Source organism: Lagopus muta, chromosome 3 (assembly GCF_023343835.1).
Source record: "Lagopus muta isolate bLagMut1 chromosome 3, bLagMut1 primary, whole genome shotgun sequence".
Taxonomy (NCBI): domain Eukaryota; kingdom Metazoa; phylum Chordata; class Aves; order Galliformes; family Phasianidae; genus Lagopus; species Lagopus muta.
The window spans coordinates 16432928-16452721 of NC_064435.1; the positions used below are offsets into that span (position 1 = coordinate 16432928).

The 19794-nt window shown below is 35.9% G+C and overlaps 1 protein-coding gene across 5 annotated transcripts in view; it reads left to right on the plus strand.

Moving 5' to 3' along the window:
- Positions 1 to 19794, plus strand: part of CSMD3 (CUB and Sushi multiple domains 3) — a 528421-nt gene that overhangs the window by 280668 nt on the left and 227959 nt on the right. For all 5 annotated transcript variants that reach the window (XM_048939546.1, XM_048939547.1, XM_048939548.1 and 2 more), the window contains 2 exons: positions 3561 to 3664; positions 9199 to 9311. In XM_048939546.1, the coding sequence (XP_048795503.1) occupies positions 3561 to 3664; positions 9199 to 9311 (217 nt within the window). The remainder of the gene's footprint in view (positions 1 to 3560; positions 3665 to 9198; positions 9312 to 19794) is intronic.

The window sequence follows — 19794 nt, forward strand, 5'->3', positions numbered from 1 at the left end:
TTAGACTGTTTTGAGTTTTCTTTTGGTTTTGTAGTAGGTAGCTACAAAAGAGCAAATGAAATTATTGTTAGGCTACAGAGCTGCTAGAAACTCTTGGATACATTGAATCACTGGACTATATGCAATATGCAGCAAAATAATGTGCAGTTACATTGTATCCTCCACAGGATGTTTTAATTCAGATTCATATCTTACTGTTAATTCTGTCTAAGATACAGCTTGTTTATGCAACATCTTAGCTTAATTTTTAAGCACTCTTCTGAGGAGAAGAGTTTCATAATTTTAGAAACATCTCCACAGTTATTTTACTGCTTAAAATGGCAGGCAGATTTTATGGTGTGAAAATATGAGTATAAACAAAAATATTTTTAGAGATACATTTGCACTGGAAGCTTTAGGTTAACAGATGCACGTATGGAAATACATACAACTTTAAATGTTTATACTTCCCCTTCAGAAGCAGTTCTGATGCACATACACTTTCTTTTGTTAAGCAGCATTTTGCATTGTATGTTTTGAAATTTAAAAATGTTGATTACTGCACCTGTAGCAATATGTTCCTTAAATCTCTGAGGATCTAGTTCCATCAAGAACTAGACACAGTCGTAACAACTGTCTGGAACACAACCATGTAAGCATATTCTCCTTCAGAACTGTTTTAAGTTCTCAAGTTAGCCATTAACTTCCCAATAAAATCTGATATTTTAATTCTCAGCTATATAACAGACTGATTTCTGCCTATGAAATGAGTCCCAAATGACATATTCCATTAAAAAAAAAAAAAAAAAAAAAAAAAAAAAGCTCTGCTATAATTCTTTAGAAATTAGATCTCTGCCCCCAACTCTTCCTTTGGAAAAGTCCTTGCAAAATTATTAGAGAACAAAAAAAAATAACATAATAATTATCATAACTTTCAGGAAGTGTATTTCAAATAGGATTTTTCTCTTTATAGCTTAGTAATGATCAGTATTACCATTTTTTTGTTATTTGCTTCTAGTTTTAAAAATTTAATTCAGCTATAATATGTATTTTCATTATTTCTGGATTTATAAACAGCAAAAGCAATCCATGATGGACAAAGAATACTGTGTTCCTTTTAACTACTTTTCTGTTCTTTTTAGTGACTATTGAGTGCACAGCTCATTAACTTTAAATAAATTTGTTGCTTGTACATATTTGAAAGAACAGGGGAGAAAATAGATCCATGACTACAGTCTCTAGAAACATACTTAATAATATTCAGGGATAAAACTCCAGAATTCCATTTCTATGTGAAATAAAATTCAAAACATAATCTGTATCAGGATAGTGTGGTGCTTCCACACCAGTCGCTAGCTCTACTCCACTATTCCACTCCCTGCCTCCTCCTCCTCAGCAGAACAGGGAAGAAAATGTTATGAAAAGAAAGCACACGTATTGAATGTGCTTAGGAAAAAGAGATTTGGAATAGGAATGTTAATGCAATTTATCATCTATTAATAAAAGACTAGAACAGAAGAAAAAAAACCTATAAACAACTTCCCTCCACCATTCACCCTCTTCTACCTCCTCCCCCTAAGTCATGCAGGGGAACAGGGAACATTCTATAGCGTTTCATCTCTGCAACTCCATCATCTTCTTTTGCTCCAACATGGGCTTCCCACACAGAGCAGTTCATCAAGAACTGCCCCAACATGGGTCTGTACCACAGGGCCTTCTCTCAGGAACAGACTGCTCCAGCACAGGTCCCCCACAGGTGGCAGCTCCCCCAGATCTCCTGCTCCACTACAGGCTCCTCTCCACATGCTTCAACTCCAGCTTTGAGTCTTTCCCACAGGATACAGCCTTCTTCAGGACATTTCTCATTTATACTAATGATGCTTCTGGAAAACTGGAAAATAGACTTTATTTGAATTTATACATAAAATAACATTAGTCCCTATGTCTCTCATTGTTTTGCATACCATACAGAGATCAACATTTGCTAATGCTGATCTGGTTAAAAACAAATAATGCTGTAATCAATCAGCATAGTATTGCCTGAAGTTTTTATTTAATCTTGCAAATAATAGCAGATTAATATCAAGAATGAATCTCTTTTAGTTTCCTGTACAGCTGATTCAAGGATATCACATATCTTTTTGTTCTGCCACATACAACCATGTCATTTTTTCCAAAGGGAAAAAACAGACATGGTGGATGACAAAAACAGAATTTTAATGGGTTTACTACTCAGTTTTATGTTATGCAGTCATCTCACCTAAAACTCAGTTTTCATTATAAAAGGATCCAGCATCTTCAACTCTATATGCTGATGTCATCAAAACACCTTTTCACTATTCTAAAGGCAATATTCAATACAATGCCAGCTCCAGCATTCGTGGAGCCTGATCAAAGTAAATCATACCTTGCAATACAAAGACTCTAAAAATATATCTCTTTGCTCACAGTACTTACTTTCTTGCCATTCAGACACATTTGCAAAGATTTCAAGTACAGTTTACATTGTACATTATGTACTTGGCATGTCAAGCACAGAATGAGTTCTCAGAAATGCATGTATGATTTTGTACAGCATACTTTTCTAATTCATACTTTTCCTATTACCATAGATTTAGGAGAGTTGCAGAGTGTGTTAGAAATCTTTTAATAAAGCATGCTTTTTTGAAAGAGGTTAATGCAGAAAACGCAAGATTTTTGCACGTACATCTATTTTAGTTAAATATAGAAACATTATTTCTGAAAAGAATTTCAGATTGCAAAATTTATAACAGCTAATAACTTGTTATTTCTCATAATATGAGAAGGCCAGAAGAAAGAGGTGATTTAAAATTTATTTTCAAAAAATTAACATCAAATTTCAAACAAAATTAGAACTGCAGTGTAACATAGTAACACAAGCTGTCAATGCATTAAAATGATTTCCACAGCTCCAAGCACAAACACTCTTAGTTCCTACTTACAAGACCATTTTTAATAGAAATAAGTGTTACAAATTATTGTTTAGAAGTATCCTGTGTTTTTAATGCATATGAAAAATATCACAAGATCCTCAAATTTTCATAAAGAATTTACATGACTAACACATCAGTGGGAATAACAGCATCATTTCTTTCCTAAAAGAAAATGGTTTTTACCTTTGATCCAATATAAAGCTGCTTTACCCAGATTATAGATGAAAAGAATAAATTACATTCTGAACTTCCAGTATATTTACTCTTCCAAGTGCAATTATTCTACTGTTATTTAAAGATAACTGTATTGCAGACATTATAACCAATTATGTTGCCCTTTATGTATATCCTAATCAAAATGTAATGCAATTATTTTGTACTGTATTAAAATTATAACAATCACATAAATAAGTGAGATGACAATACTTTGAGGAGGTCAGAGTGATACCAGATGTGATATCTTAAAATTATTACAATTTTGTAGTTCAATAAATAAACCTGTTAACTATATTGCATTCAGAATATTTTACAGTCAAGTATATGTAATTTTTAATTGGAAATGTTTTATTTATGCTTCTGAAAGTTTTATTTACAGGCACAAGTCAGACATATTATTTTATTTCCCAGGTTATTCAGATAAACTTTGAAGAATTTGATTTGGAGATTGGCTATGACACGCTGACAATTGGTGATGGAGGAGAAGTGGGTGATCCAAAAACCGTGCTTCAAGTGTAAGTCTTCTGCATTTAAAATTCATATGCTTTACAGAATATCATTAATGTAATTTTTAATGAAAGCAAATAGTGATAACATCCAGGTGAATCCCAACAAAAGTTACTTTTACCAACCTTCTGAAACGTCATTGAAGATGATAGTTTAAGTATATTGTTACATGTTTAGTGCTTTAAAGTTAGAAAGAGATTAGACAAATCACAGAAAAGGAAGAGGTAAACTAATGTCAGAATTCTTAAAAAAGATACAGCGTACATTTGTGCTTTTATCTACATTTCTCTATATATGTATAAACTCTTAACGGCTATTGCACTTTCTTTATATAGGTCAGTTCTCACATTAATTTGTGATAAAGATAATAATAGAAAATAACACCTAGGTAGCTTGCAGAAAGGTAAAGGGGCAACTTCTTGAATCTCCTAACAAGACTCGTATGACAAAAGTAGTAGCATAGGATGCTTATGAGGGCTTGTTGACTGTTGTAAATAAGATCAAAATGAGTTAGGGTGGTGAAGAAAATTATAAAAATATATTACCTAAACTACTTATAAGTCAGATTGCACTCAGTTTCACATATACATATTTTTAACCATCCCATAACATTCTTCAAGAATGTGTAAGTCCTGTGTATAATCAACAAATATACAGAGCGATTAGGCTGGCATTTACAGACCATATAGCTAGAAATAAAAAGGCGGAGAAAGATAATTGAAAATAAATGCTCACCCAATCTGCCTTCCTTTAGTTTAAAACCACTCCTTATCCTATCATTATCTACCCATGTAAAAGTTGATTTTCCTCAGGTTTATAAACTCCCTTTAAATACTGGAAGGCTTCAATGAGGTCTTGACCATAGCCTTCTCTTTTCCAGGCTGAACAAGCCCAGTTCCTTTAGCTTATCTTCACTGGGGAGGTGTTCCACCCCTTGGATCATCTACTTGGCCTTCTTCTGGACTCTCTCCAAAAGCCTTTCTTGCACTGGGGGCCCCAGACTTGGACACTGTACATCTGAGGCCTCATGAGGGCACAGTAGAGGGGGGCAATCATTTCCTCATGCTGCTGGCCACTTCTCTTCTGATGGAACCCAAGTTATCACTGGCTTTCTGGGCTGCAAGTACACATTGCTGGCTCACATACCTTGGCTTAATTCCATCTTCTGAAAGTCCAGACAGCATCTCTGCATTCTTACCAGATGACACATCTTTGCTTCCACTGTCCATACTTGCCCCTTTTATTCCCCTCTGTTTGACCTGCAGGTTCATGCCAAGCCATACCAGTTTCCTGCTTCTCCTGCCTGCTTTCTTATTTTGAGAGCTGGAGAGCTCTTGCACTTTCAGAAATCCATCCTTAAAGAGCAGACAGTTTTGTTCCACCCCTCTGTTTCTAAGGACTTGTTCCCAGGAGGTCTTGTTCAACAACATCTTAAACAACCTGAAATTTACTGTCTTGAAGGTCAGGATCCTGACTCCACTCTTTGCCAGGCACGTGTTCCTCAAGATCATGAACTCAATGAGAGCATGGTCACTGAAGCCCAGATTACTTCCAATCTTAATATCTTTAATGATCTCTGCACCAGGCTCAACAGAGCTTCACTTCTAGACAGTCTATCTACTATCTAAACCAGAAAGTTATCATCCACAGACTCCAGGATTCTCCTGGATTACTCATACCTCACTGAGTTGTCTTACCAGTGAATATTCACATGGTTGAAATTCCTCCATCGGAATGAGAGCCTGTGAAACTTCTTGTTGCTAATGTTAGAAGACGTCATCAACAGGCTCCTCTTGATCAGGTGGTTTGTAGAAGACCCCACCACCAGCTGTCCTTTATTGGTCCCATCCCAAATTTTAACACACATTTTCTGCCTTTTCTTGACTGTTTCTCAGAACAAGTATCCCCCAGTCTATCTGCTTCCTAACAAAGATGGTAACTTTCCTGCCCCTTCTACCTTGCCTATCCCTTCTAAAGAGTTTATAGCCCTCAATGGTGGTGTTCCAGTCATGTGAATCCTCCCACCATATTCCTGTGATGGCAATAAGATCAAAGTTTTCCAAGGGCACCATGGTTTCCAGCTCCCTTTGTTTATTTTCCATGCTGCGTGTGTGTTGATACAGAGGCACTGCAGCTGAGCTCCCAGACACGCTGATTTCCTCCCATAGACCTCTTGGGCAAATCTCTGTTTTTTCCCTACTGCTTTCTAGAGTGACAACATTCCCTCTGTCATTCAACAGTACACTCCCTTCTGCCAGCAGCTCTAATTTCCTCACAGTGAGCCCACCCAATTTGCTCCCTCTCCTGGCTGGTCCCAGTACAGGGCTGTTTGTCTGCTCATGCAACCATGTGATATCAGGCATCAATTCCCCTCTTTGACTGCTGAATGTATCTCAGCCTGGCTACCTCCTCTCTCAGCCTGGTCAGCTGCCCAAGATCATCCATTTGGGCTCATCTGCACCCATGTCACCCTCACCTGATGTTGTCCCATGGGTGGATTCCAGATTCCAGAGCTCCCAGAATTACAAGTCTGGGCGGCCTTGTGGGTTCCCCCACCTGCATTTCTGTTTATGCCTGCACCATGTTGGTAGTAACAGAGAGCTTTCCTGGGATGAGAAGAGCAGCGCATGCTGCTTCCCTCAACTCGCCTGCCTTGCATGAACTGTCTGTGCAAACTGCTGTGCCCTGCCCTTCTGCTATTGCCATACCCTGTTTGCCCATCCTGTTTGCCCCACTCCTGGATCACTGCACTGCTTGCTAGCTGCTTATCTACGTGCAGGAGATGATCCCTCTGCTCTGTCTGGCTCTGCCAGGTGACTAAAAGAAAAGGCATTTTTAGTGCTTGCTTTTTAAACAAAGATTTTTGCAAGATGGAGTTATATAATGTGTAAGTGGGAAAGAAGGAAAAGTTAGTAGCTCCTCCTCATAAAACAGTCACAGCACCTTTTCTGAATGGAATTCTGCCTTTCAGCGGCTTACACTGACAGTTGCTGCAGGTGTGTCTTTATGTAAAATGCAACCAGACTCAACTCCTGCATGCACATTCAGAACACTGAGTGCACAAGGCAAGAAATTCATTTTTATTCTTTTTTTACTGTATTGGGCATCTACAAGTATTCTGTCTCTTGTATTATATCATTTTAATCAGATAGAAAGGAGTAACCTCAAGTGGAATGTATGTCACTAGTATGTGGAAAAGACAGTCTTGGAGTCCTACACAGGAAGATGAAAATCACATTGCTGAGCATGTGGCTACTGTTAAACTGTTTAAAAGGAAAGTGTCATAATTGTATCTATCAGTTTATGTTGTTGAAAGTTCTCACTGCTCAGCTTTTGAAAGGGAAGATGTAAGAAAATGCATCTAGGAGAGAAGCCCTCTCAGTAATCATTCCCAATAGTAGAATACTCATAAACCCCAGGAGAAAAGAGAAGATAATTCATAACTGCAGGATTTCATTATTATCTAAGCTTAAATAACTCCCTTCATATAATATTATCTTATCTGGATCCTGCTGATGACCCTTAAAATCTCTCCAAATCTCCCTAAGTCTGAAAACTGAAGTCCAAATTTTCTCATTTTATTAAAAGAAATTTCATTACTTGAAAGTTTGTCACTGTATGTTATAAACACCCCTTTTCTGTTCAAGCTGTATCTACTTAGATGTCTGTCTCATAATCTGGCACCTGTCTTGGAGAAAGTTGTTCTTTTATTGTGAAGTTTCTCCACTTATTGGCAACTCAGCTGAAGCCTATAGGAATTTGTAGATGATAAGAAACTACATTTCAAATATATTTCAAAATATGCGATTTAAAATACTGAAGTAAAAGTGATAAATTATTTCTGTACTTTGTTAATTAATTTCAAAAATGCATTTATAGATTTTTTTTCCTCCAGTGTACTATTTCACTGAGAAAGTAGGGCATCTGAAAACTTTGTGCATTAAAACACATATGTATTTTTTTTACAATCCACTTCAGAAATCATAAAAATTGTTTTAGCTTTTTATTATAGGAATTATTCTCTCTGAAAAAGCAAGGAGATCAATAATCCTAGTAGTTTTAATATTCCTGAAATCTACTGTCAGTCATCGATAACCATTACAAAACTTATATCAGTGTTGTTTCTGAGTAATATCCTGTTAATTTTTTAATTTGGCAAAGTCTGAAATCAATGAGGACACTTTCCTTTAGTGCAGGAATGTGCAGTCTGTACATTATTTTGGCCAGGCAGTTAGTTGTTCAGTTCTGGCAAGAGTTTTTGTGGTAGCTCCATCTGTGAACACAGATGTGGAGATTTGACAAGAATTTCTCCTCCAACAGAGTATTTTATAAGGAAACAAGCTGAAAGAAAGACCAGAGAGAAGAGCTAAAGTTAACTGCAGGATATATTTAAATAGTCCATTTTAAGTTTCAGCTTTAAGAAAATGATTAGAACTGAAAAAAAAGAAACAATTTTCACTCTTAAACAGTCAGCTTGTGATCCATTTTAGAGGAATGGAAAATATCGTGCTACTTTCCAACATTCTGTTTTAACTGATAAACTTTTACTACATTTTAAGACAAAATTTTTGGAAAAACAAATCCATATAATATAAAACTAGAGAATAATTTTTACTATCATACATTTAATTTAACAAATAGAATACACATCTAGGATTACACTATTTTTTTTTAACTTTTGTAATAATATGACAAGTTAAAAAAAGAGAAATTAAGTGTAACTAGATTTTTTTTTTTTTTTTAATCAATTAATGTCATTGACCAATGGCAGGTTTTTAAGTTCTAACAACTAGCATTTTGTTAATGAAGGAATGAATGCCAGGTGAATCTGATATAGGCCTCCATCTTTTGTTGTGGTAGAGGTAATGAGGGGTAGAAGAGTTACAAGGAAGCTGGACGGCTTTGTAATAGTATTGTTATTTAAGAATAGCGTCTTAATCGTGAATGTAGGATATGTGTGTTCTGAAATAGGGTAGCTGTGTGCTAAATAATATAATATAGTATCTCTTCATGGGCTTTTACTGCTGCTTAATATTCCTGTAAGAATCTGAGTTGTCCCAGAAAAGATTCAGAGAAGGGAAGATGCATATGATTGAAGGTAACATGGAGTATTTTGATACATCCTATGTTGCAGTCATTGGAACCTTGAGAGATATATTGGCTAAGTTAGCATGAGCTGGCCATGTTGAGTTTAAAAGAAAAAAGAAAATCTAAAAATAGTTTACAAGTTAGCAGTTATTTAAACTCCTTTATTAGGTCTGAATTGGTATATAACACCTAGAAAAAAAATGAAGAATAAATTTGATTATCTGACACTGCATTGAAGTTAAAGTTTTTTTCTGAATGACAATTAGTGCTTAACATACTTTTTATTGTAATTGTACTTCGTAACTTAGATACAGTAGTAGTCCTTCAAGACTGTCATTAAGGTTTTCTTTTTGTCTTTTTTTCTTTTTGTCTTTTGTATTTCCTAAAGTTGATAATTTACCTATTTATTTATTTTAAGTTTAATCATTCGCTGGGTTTCTTTTTCTATCTGTAGGCTAACGGGAAGTTTTGTACCAGACTTAATTGTAAGCATGAGCAATCAGATGTGGTTGCATCTTCAGACGGATGAAAGTGTGGGATCAGTTGGTTTTAAGATTAATTACAAAGGTAAGTATATATTTTTGGAAGAAAATTTATAATTAATGTCAAGATTATGTTAATATTATAATATGCTATTCTTTTATATTTTCATTCTTTTCCTAATTCTTTTGATTTTAAAAACAATGAGAATTAAATAGAGTAGAAAAATACACAAAAAATACTTTTTCTCTTTAAAAGTCTTATGATATATAAGATTTCATATTTTCTAGTAAGTGCATCCTCATAATAACTAAATTTTTGTCATTTAGTTATTTTTTGTTATTGTTTGTATTTTAGAAAAAAATGTGATTATTTACTGTTAGTTGAGCAAAGAAAGCACATTCTTCTTGCATGTGTTTGAAAATTAATAATGACTGCTACAATAGGAAAAAAAAAGAATTGAAGAATTCAAAAAAAGAATTAATTAAGAATTGAAATTAGTTATGAGTTTGGGGTGAAGACAAAGCGTAACTAACCTAACAGTACTGTTTTTTTTATTGTTAAATAGTTGTTTGATGCTTTTGAAGTGCATAATTTTCTTATATTATGAATGGAAATCTTAAGATAGCATATGTATATATTTCTGAATTATTCTAGAACAACTATAGTGTTTTTATACTATCTTTGACAGAGTTGCATGAGTTTCTTGAAACAAATTTTAAAGTTAATTGTCCTTGCCTGCTGACAAGACATTATGATAGCTATTAATCAAAGTAACAAAGAGAAAAAGCAGAAGTTAATCCAGCAAATATATGCATTAGAAGTTAACTGTATATTGTATTTTTAAGTTATTTATCATACAAAGGGAAGATAGGTAAGAGAAATATTTTAGTTATTGCAAGGGAAAAGTTATATAAACAAAATTAATTCAACAGTAATTTAGAAAACAAGGACTGAGGTACATAGTTCCTGTATAATTGCAAAAGAGGAATGAAATGATGAAAAGTAATAGGTTCAGAAACTAGGAAAGAACTGTACCTATCAAAAGCATGAGAGAAACCCCAGAACATATTTTTAGAGTGACAGATAGAATGGATAGGCTTATTGAGGGTCAACTTCTACCAAATGAGTTGCCATTTCTTTATGTCTTCAACTTCTTTTGGCTGTCAAAGTATATTGCTGATAATGTGACAAACTGTGAAACACAACAACGTGGGAAAGGAAGCTTTTTGTATTTGAAATTAATTTGCACAGCCCAATACTTGCTTCTTTCATGTGTTTTTATTTGAGAGTTCCTGAAAGAATTCTAGTTTTTAAGGGGCAGATTATTGTTTAAAAATGTACCACTCTGTCTTATTTTATTTGTGAGTTGTGTTTATTTTTAGAATTCTTAGAGTCTGTCTAGGTCTCTCTGTATGGCATAATGGCCCCCAAGTATTGATTGCACCACACTGCTTGGTGTCACCTTCAAACTCACTGAGGGTTCATTTGATCCTGCTGTCAGTGTCACTGGTGGAGATGTTTAAAGAACATTGGTAGAAGTACTGACTCCCTGAGAGCCATGACTTATTATTGAACTTCATTCAGATATTGAGCTATTGACCACTGTTCTCTGTGTATGATCTTGATACAAATTCATTATCCTCTGCATGGTCCACCCATCAGCTGATCTTTTGTTTAGGTCTCATTTGATTCCTCTGATGAACAGGAAATTATCAGCTCAGGCAGGGCTGGGAGGATGAATAAGAAAATGCGTATTTAACCATAAGAGCAGTCTAGTTCTGTTGGATTGTTGTATCCTCATGTTCTGAGCAGTGATTCTACCAAAAGAATTCTGCTAAGATTCACAGTAATGTAAAAAATGTCTGTCCTTAATGAATATGAATGATTTTAAACCTTTGATGTCTCATAATTAGTTCAGGTACTCAGATATGGATATCACTATCTATTTATAAAGCCTAAGTTCCTTATAATTTTTTGTCTAACATCACTAGCCAATAGATGTGTCAAAACTATAACACAACTTCTTTTATACCTGATTCAATTTTTTCTTTAAAGTTTTATTCACAAGTGTTGTAATTCAATCTCATTCCTGTTTTGCATCTCTTGAATATATTAAACAAAATAACATCCAGTACATACACCCAGGACACATTCCTGCTTAAGTTTTTTTTTTTGCCAGCATTCTTTATTTTACTCTCTAATCTTTCTGCTTGATGGCTCACAACTTTCTCACTGCAAGCATTTTCAGTTGAGACACTATATGTCGGTATTATCTGAACATTTTATTAAACTATTTCAGAGCACTGGGCTCTGAAGGAAGTATAAGTGTTCCTATTTATCATTCTTATGTTGTTTGGATGTATGTGATGCTGAATAGAGTCTTACTAAATATTTATTTATCTAAGTGTTACATATGGAAAAGAGAGCATGTAACTACACAATTATACTTCTCTGGAATACTGGAATACAGTTTGTGTTACAGAGGTTTCTTAAGTCAAGTCTACTTACTATCATTAAAGCTTCAGAAAATGAAAGTGTGGGCACCATCTAATAAATAAATGACATTTGCTTTAATAGTATGGTCCACTGTTTCCTACTTTAATAGTGTATTTAAAAATCTAAAAGCTAAAATGGTATGTAGGCCTTAGGCATAATTTTTCTCAAAATAAAAATGCTTCTGAAATAGAACCACCAAAAAAAGTTATCTGCAACCTTCAAGGCATCTTTCTGACAACTTCGTGCAAATCAAATCACTTGGTCTTGTGTGACATATATACAGCAATGTATAATGTGCCAAGTCAATTAAATCAGTAATTGTCTGGTTTTGAGAAAGACAGATGGTGGGTCAAATTTTAATCACTTTCAACAATTTTACACTTCACAGCTATGGGTGATATATTTCCCAGTGATATATAATCCCAGTGGAGGTTTTAAGAAAGGTAGCCAATATCTTTTTCAAAGTACTTTTATTAGTACTTTTTTCTTATGTATTTCTTTTTTGGGGCATTTAAAGTTGTACAGTTTTTTCTTATTTTGGAATGATTTGCTCTATACGCTTTCTTTTTTCTATTTTACTTATCTGAAATGTTATTTTGGGCTAGAAATTAATCATATTAAGATGTATAGTAGAGATGGGAAATCTATCAATTTGGATCACTTCAGTAGTGTATCAAGAGAAGTAATCTTTATTGGCTTTTATGTTATCATTTTACTCAACTGGCTGTTAATAGAATCACAGAATGTTTTGGATTGGAAGGAACCTTAAAGATCGTCTCATTCCAACCTTCCTGCAATGGCCAGAGTCAGTTCCCTCAGTGTCCCATCCAACCTGGCCTTGAGCTGTACCAGGTATTGAGTTATCCACAATTTCTATGGGCAATCTGCTTCAGTGACTTACCACCCTCAAAGTAAAGAATAACTAATATCTAACCTAAATCTCTTCTAATTTAAAGCAATTAGTGCTTTTCCTGTCGATACACACCTCTTTATAGTGTTCCTCCCCGTCTTTCTTTTAGGCCATTTTTTAAGTACTGGAAGGCCACAATGAAGTCTCTCAGAGCCTTCTCTTCTCTAGACTGAGCAAACTCTCCTCTCTCAGCACATCTTCATAGGGGAGGTACTCCATTCCTCTAATCATCTGTGTGGTCCTCCTCTGGACTTGCTTGCTGTAACTTTCCTATGCTGTATGCCCCAGAGCTGAATGCAGAAATACTGTTACCTGGATTATTATTTTTTTTCCCCATGATTTCTCCAGCTTCTTTAGTTCCTGTTTCATTCCTTTTACAGTAGCCTAATGAAAGCTATAGTTCAGCATGTGAACTGTGATTAAAATGAGCAAAATACTGTTATTTTTTTTAATTTGTTTTCTCTAGTAACAATTACTTTTCTCTCTGCTTTCTATATGATGCTTAGTCACATGAACCTTCTATTTGCAGTGATTTTTCTTCAAAATCATGAAAAATTAAGCAGAAATGTTAATGGAGCATTTTGTCTTTGTCTCTTCCATGAATATTTTTCATTCTGTTTTCCTACAACTGGATCAAAGGTGTTACAAAAATGCAGCAATTTCTCCATTTTTAATAAGTCAACTTAAAATATTTTTTATAACATCTTTGTTCTAAAGTGTGATTTTTTTTTTTTATTTTTTTTATTTATTTTTTTTTTTCTCAACAGTAAGAGAAAAATCTTGGCCAGAATCTTAAATAAAGAAATGAAGTTGTCTCAGGAAACAAATAGCCCCGTTTGCCTAAACATTTTGAAAGATAGGATTTACTGTCACCTAGGAATTATTTTTTTGATCAGATTAAAGCTGTTTGGATTTGTCCCCATGGATGATCTGGTCAGTGTTACTAATTTTTTTTCTCAATCTGTAATATAGCCAAGATAAATACATTTAGATCTACTACTGTTTTTAGTTATCTGTGAATTGGATCATCTGTTTACAAAGATATTTTACCAAATTTCCATTAGTTGCAATAATTTTGGAAAAGCATTGTTTAATCATAATAAGGATGTTTTCTTTTTATTTAATGGTGCGTTTATTAGTTGTATTTTATTATTATTATTATTATTATTTTTTACTTACTTCAGCAAAGTGATCAATGCTACTCTGATGTTTTCACACTGATAAGCATATTACCTAAACTCATCCAGGTAACTTTATTACTACCCATACTCAAAAATCCAGGGGGAGAAGATACGATGAATAAAGCTCATGGGTTCAGATAAGGACACAATGACCACTCAGCAATTAATGTCATGAATAATACAGACACAGTATAAGGGAGGTTAATTTGTCACTTGTTCATAACAGACTAGAGCAGTAAGAACTAAGAGCAACCTAAAAACAACTTCCCCTCATTCACCTTCTTCTACCTTCTTGGCCTGAGTGGCCATCAGTGCATAATGCTCTGTCATCTGCAGCTATTTCATGATCATTCTTCCCTATTTTCAATGTGGTTCTGAAATATGAGATGCAGTTGTTCACAAAGTGATACAAGATGGTTTTCCTGTAGGCTGCAGCTCTTCAGGAGCTGCTCCAGTTTGGGTCTATACCATTATGTCCATTCTCAAGGAGCACATTGATCTTGCACGTGTCCCTATGGGTGCTCCACTGTGGGTTCTACAGTCTGAGCTACATCTCTGACCTGGGAGCTGTTTCTGTGGGGGCTGTCCATTGGCTGTGGCTTCTGCTAGGCCAAATCTACGTATGTGGGCTAATCTATCTATGTGGGCTCCTCCATGACTGTATATGGAGGTCTGCTGCACGTGGTATTTTATGCCCTGCAGGGTGGCAACATTCTCCACCATGTGCTGCTCCATAGGCTTCATAGGAACTTCTGCTGTATGTCTGAAGCACATTGTACCCTCCTTCTGCACTGACTCCAGTGTCTTTCGTAATTGTCTCTCTCTGCATCTGCAGTGATCTTGACCAGTGATGGAACCTGAGGGAATGGCATTAAGCTCCTTTAAGGGAAGTTCAGGATGTGTATTGGGAAAACTTTCTTCACAGTGAGGGTAACATAACAATGGAGTAGACTGCCAAGAGAGATTGTGGGGTTTCCTTCTCTGGAGACATTCACAACTTGCCTGGATGCATTCTTGTGTCTCCCTGCTCTGACAGGGGGATTGGACTAGATGATCTTTCGAGGTTGCTTCCAATCCCTAACATTCTGTGATTCTGTGAAAAGATTCTTTAATAGGAAGATATTCAGCTGCTGGAATGTTTTCTCCAGGGCAGTGGTCATGGCACCCAACCTTATTCGGTAATATTTTCAGACATATGGCTTTAATTTTGATGGTCAAATGTGAAGATGTGTGTTGAAATTGATGATCCTTGCAAGTCCATTCCAACTCAGGGTTTTCTGTGATTTTATGATACATTTTCTCACTCACAGCTGCTGTTGTGCAATGTTGTTTACTCTTTCTTTAAATCTGCTCTCACAGAAGTGCAACCAAAGTCACTCAGAGCTCAGCTCTAGGCTGCAACAGGTCCTTGTTGGAGCCTACTAGAACATGTTCTTTTCTGGCATGGGGTATCTTCTGGGCTCTTCTCACATAGGGTACTCCTGCAGCTCTCCGCTACCAAAACCTTGTCTCATAAGCTTAGTAGACGAACATAAATATTCTTTCTTGATGCAGAGCTATTAGAATAATAGAGTTGGCCTCTGGCTTCCCCTGACACAGAGGGAAGACTGTGAAGACTTCATCAATTTTAGCACTGCATTTTGAGACAAGTTGAATACGAGGCTAGACCCATAGGATCATGGATCAAAATCTCTCCCCATCTTCCTTGTAGACCCCTTTTAAATACAGGAAGGCCTCAGTGAGATCTTCCCAGAGCCTTGTTTCTCTAGATTGAACCTCACCTCTCCCAGCCTGTCTTCACAGGGGAGATGCTCCATCCCTCTGATCATCCTTATGGCCGTCCTCTGGACTCTATCCAACAGATCCATATGTCTTTATTTGTCTTTTTTTTGTTTGTTTGTTTTAATGTTGAGGACCCCAGTGATGGTTGCCGTACTCCAGGTACTGTCTCATGAGAGTGGAGAGGGAGATTTACCTCCCCTGACCTTCTAGATACAATTCTGTTGATGCAGCTGGCTTGCAACCATAAAATACCAGCTCATGCTGAGTTTTCCATTGATCAAAATCCCCAAGTCCTTTACTTCAGGACTACTCTCTATCCATTCTCTGCCTAGTCTGTATTTGTGCTGGAGATTACCCAGCAAGGCCTTGCACCTGGCCTTGTTGAACGTGAGTTTTGTACAGATCTTATTCTCAATCCTGTTAAATATCCTCTGAATTGCATCCCTTCTTTCCAGCATAGTGAGCATACCACACAGCTTAATGTTATCCACGAACTAGCACGTGTCAGTGTACTCTAAATGGATTGGATAACTGAATTCTGCCCATTGTGGAAGGCCAACTCTTACTGGCTAAAATCATTCTGAATTTAAATGGGACTCCATAAAGGGAGATTCAGTCCTATTATAGTAAAATTTCACAATTCAAATGACTAAGTATACCATTTCATTCACATAAGTAAATATCACAGTGATTTTAAACTTATCAACATCACAAGCTAAGGTTACAGTAGTTTAGTGGCACTAACATAGGTATATACTTTATCCCTATAAAGTATTAAAAGAGATGATGTCTGAATTGCTAGCAGCCTGCAACATAAGTTGTAGATAAGAATTTTAAATAGGCCATACCTGATAACTTTTTAGCTTTCTCATACCTTTGCAATCATTACTACTTCCTGTTTTTGATAAAAATATTGGATGAAGTTAGGCTCGTAGAAGAACGTGTAAAAAGAACAAAGATTTGTTTTATCCTAATGACATTCCTTTGCAGCACTTACTGGAGGTTGGTCTGATACTTAAATGAGCATACGCGTATGTAACTGAATAACTGTTTTAAAAGCAAGACAAATTAATAGTTAAATAAGTCATGAGGAAAACACTTGTATGTATGGGATTTGTAGTGGGAGTGACTGTGTGCTCATTCTCTTAAAATCTCAGTGTTTCTAAGATAGCAAATACCATTATCTTGTTTTAAATACTTACATCTAGAAAATGTGGTTTGAATGTAATTAATATTGTACATTGTTACAGAGTCCATAATTACATCTTTAAGGTGCAAGTGACATCTTCCTTGTAGTGAAGAACTAACTGATATACCTAGTAATAAAATCAGAGTTGTTTATATAAAAAAAGGAAATTGTGAACCAGAGACAGGTTTAGTCTCTGAAGACTTATATCTTATTTTGGCATGTGTGGTTGATGGCATTTGAGATAATCACTAACACTAGTCTCTGTGGTCTCTTTCCATTGTGTTGGGATTAGTATTCCTCCAGAAGCTGTTTAACATATCTATCATTCGATCTGTGCTGCAGTAATTCATTTTCAAAACTATTAATGAAACATGATATGATGGACGCAGAGAAGTTTAGCTAATATGAAGTGGATTGCATTCAAGAACTGTGTGGTTAGAGATTATTTTAGAGGGAGGTGGGGAAAGATAATGGAGGATGGCTGCCTTTTTGAAAAGTCAATTCTTCAAAAAATTAGGAAGTGTCAAAATGTAAATTGCTTATGAAAGTGTAATTCTACCTCTATATGCACATCCATTATCATATAGTCTTTAATTACACAGTCACCCAGTATTTCCCCTAGGCTCCCTGCCTCATTTGTTGCATAGGATGAATGATGCCTCTGAAATGTAGCAGCTGTTTAATATTTTTAACCTCATCATTCAAGTGTTGGCTTCTGCCTTATATACTGCACACTCTTTAAAGCCTTCAATATATATGCAATTACTCCATCTTGTTACTCAGTCATAAATATAATTTGATTTTCTAATCATACCAAAGATAGTAATATATTTATTTCTACTTGAAGAAAAAAAAAAAACAAAAAAAAACCACATCATCATTATCCTAGTACTATATATGAAGAAAATGGAAGAAGGAAAGAACTGAAATTATTCAAGACAGTGCAAAACTACTGTTGGAAATTCTTACTTCATGATACAAAACTCGGGTTTTAATGCTGCTAACCAGACAATTTTTGTCTATCATAGAATTATCATTGAATTTTTTGGGTTGAATGGGACCTAATGATCACTTAGTTCCAACTGCTGTGCAGGGTTACGACCCGCTCCATCAGATTGCCCAGGACCCCATCCATCCTGGCCTTGGACAGTTCCATGGATGGGACATTCACAGCTTTTCTTGAGGTGCTTCACTACCCTCTAAGTAAATAATTTCTTCCTGACATCTAGTCTAAGTCTCCCTCCTTTTAGTTCCAAACCATTCTCCCTTGGCCTATTACCACTTGACTGTGTAAATGTCAGTCTTTTTGTTTGTTTGTTTTTTGTTTTTTAATTTCCTTTAAATACTGAAAAGCTGTGATGAGATCTCTCCAGAGCCTTTTCTTCTCCAGGCTGAACAAACTTAACTCCTTCAGCCTGTCTTAACAGGAGAGATGTTCCAGCCCCCTGATAATCTTTGTGGCCTTCCTTCAGACCTACTCCAGCAGCCCTATTTCCTTCTTGTGCCAGGGCCCCCTGACCTGGGTGCAGTACTCCAGATTGAGCCTCACAAGGTTAGATTAGTGGGGGAAAATCACTTTCTGGCCACCCCACTTTTGATAAAACTCAGAATACCGTTGGCTTTACAGGCTGCGTGCACACAGTGATTGTTTGTGTCAAGTTCTTCATCCACCAGGACCTCTAAGTCCTTCGTTACAGGGCTGCTCTCAGTTAGTTCTTCTCCCAGTCTATACGTATGTCTGGGATTGCCCCAACCCTACTGCAGTACCTTGCGCTTGGCCTTGTTGAACCTCATCAGGTTCACACAGTTCCACTTTGTACATTTGTCCAGGTCCTTTTGGATGGCAACACTTCCTTCTCTTTTATCAATTTTTTAGTGTCATACTTGCTAAGGGTGCTCTCAATCACAGTCTTTGTCATTAAGGATCATTGGTCCCAGGATGGAACCCTGAGAGTTGACACTCATTGCAAGCTTCCATCAGGCAATAAAGCCCATAATTACAACTCTCTGTCTGTGGTCGTCTAGCTGATTTCTTATACATAGAACTGCCTTCCCTTCAAATACATATCTCTCCAATTAAGATATAAGGATGTTGAATGGAAGCAGGACCAAGAGTGTGTAGATTTCCAGATAGATGACATTGGTTGGTCTTACCTTGTTGACTGTTGCTGTCACTACATCATAGAAGATCATCACCTTTCTCAGGCACTGTTTCCCATTGCTGAAGCCCTACTGGCTGTCTCGGATCACCTCCTTGTTTTGCATATGCCTTAACATTTCTTCCAGGGGGATCTGTTTCATGATCCCTAGACATACAAGTGAGGCTCACAGTCTAGTGCCGTGAGTCTTTCTTTCTGCTTTCTGTTGAACTACTGCATCTCTTATTTATTTCCTGGTATTTCTGATTGCTTGCACTTTTAGTTGTCAGATACCTGGATCTATACCTATATTTATAGATGTTCCAGAAGAGAAATTCACACAGGAAGTGGCCAAATGTTACAATTCTGATTTTCTTTCTCTATAGGCCAGTGTCTTAATTATTATAATTCATCTAATGAGGCTAACTTATGTAACACTTTGCAAACTGATTTTTTTTGTATTTTTCTCAGCACATTTTTAACTGTGACATTATGCTTGTCTCCAGGTGTCTCAGACGAGATTTTATATAACTTCCTCTTGTGTCAGTAGAGTCTCAAAAATTGGCATATCAAGCTGATTTATAAACACTAAATTTTTTTAAACTAGAGTAACTGACAGAAATAGAACTACTTTTAACCTTAAAAACACTATTTTAGCAACTCCTATTAACAATAACCATTTCTGACTCATTTTTGTTAAACATCAATTTGACAGTAGACTGATCTCCTTGCCTAGCAGTACTCTTTAAGGACAAATGAATTAGATTTCTGCATCTGTGCATTCAGGTATCAGTCAGTTTGTCTTATATCCTAATTTTTCAAAATGAGCTATTGTGCACTGCGTAAGAAATCTTTTTTTCCATATATTTAA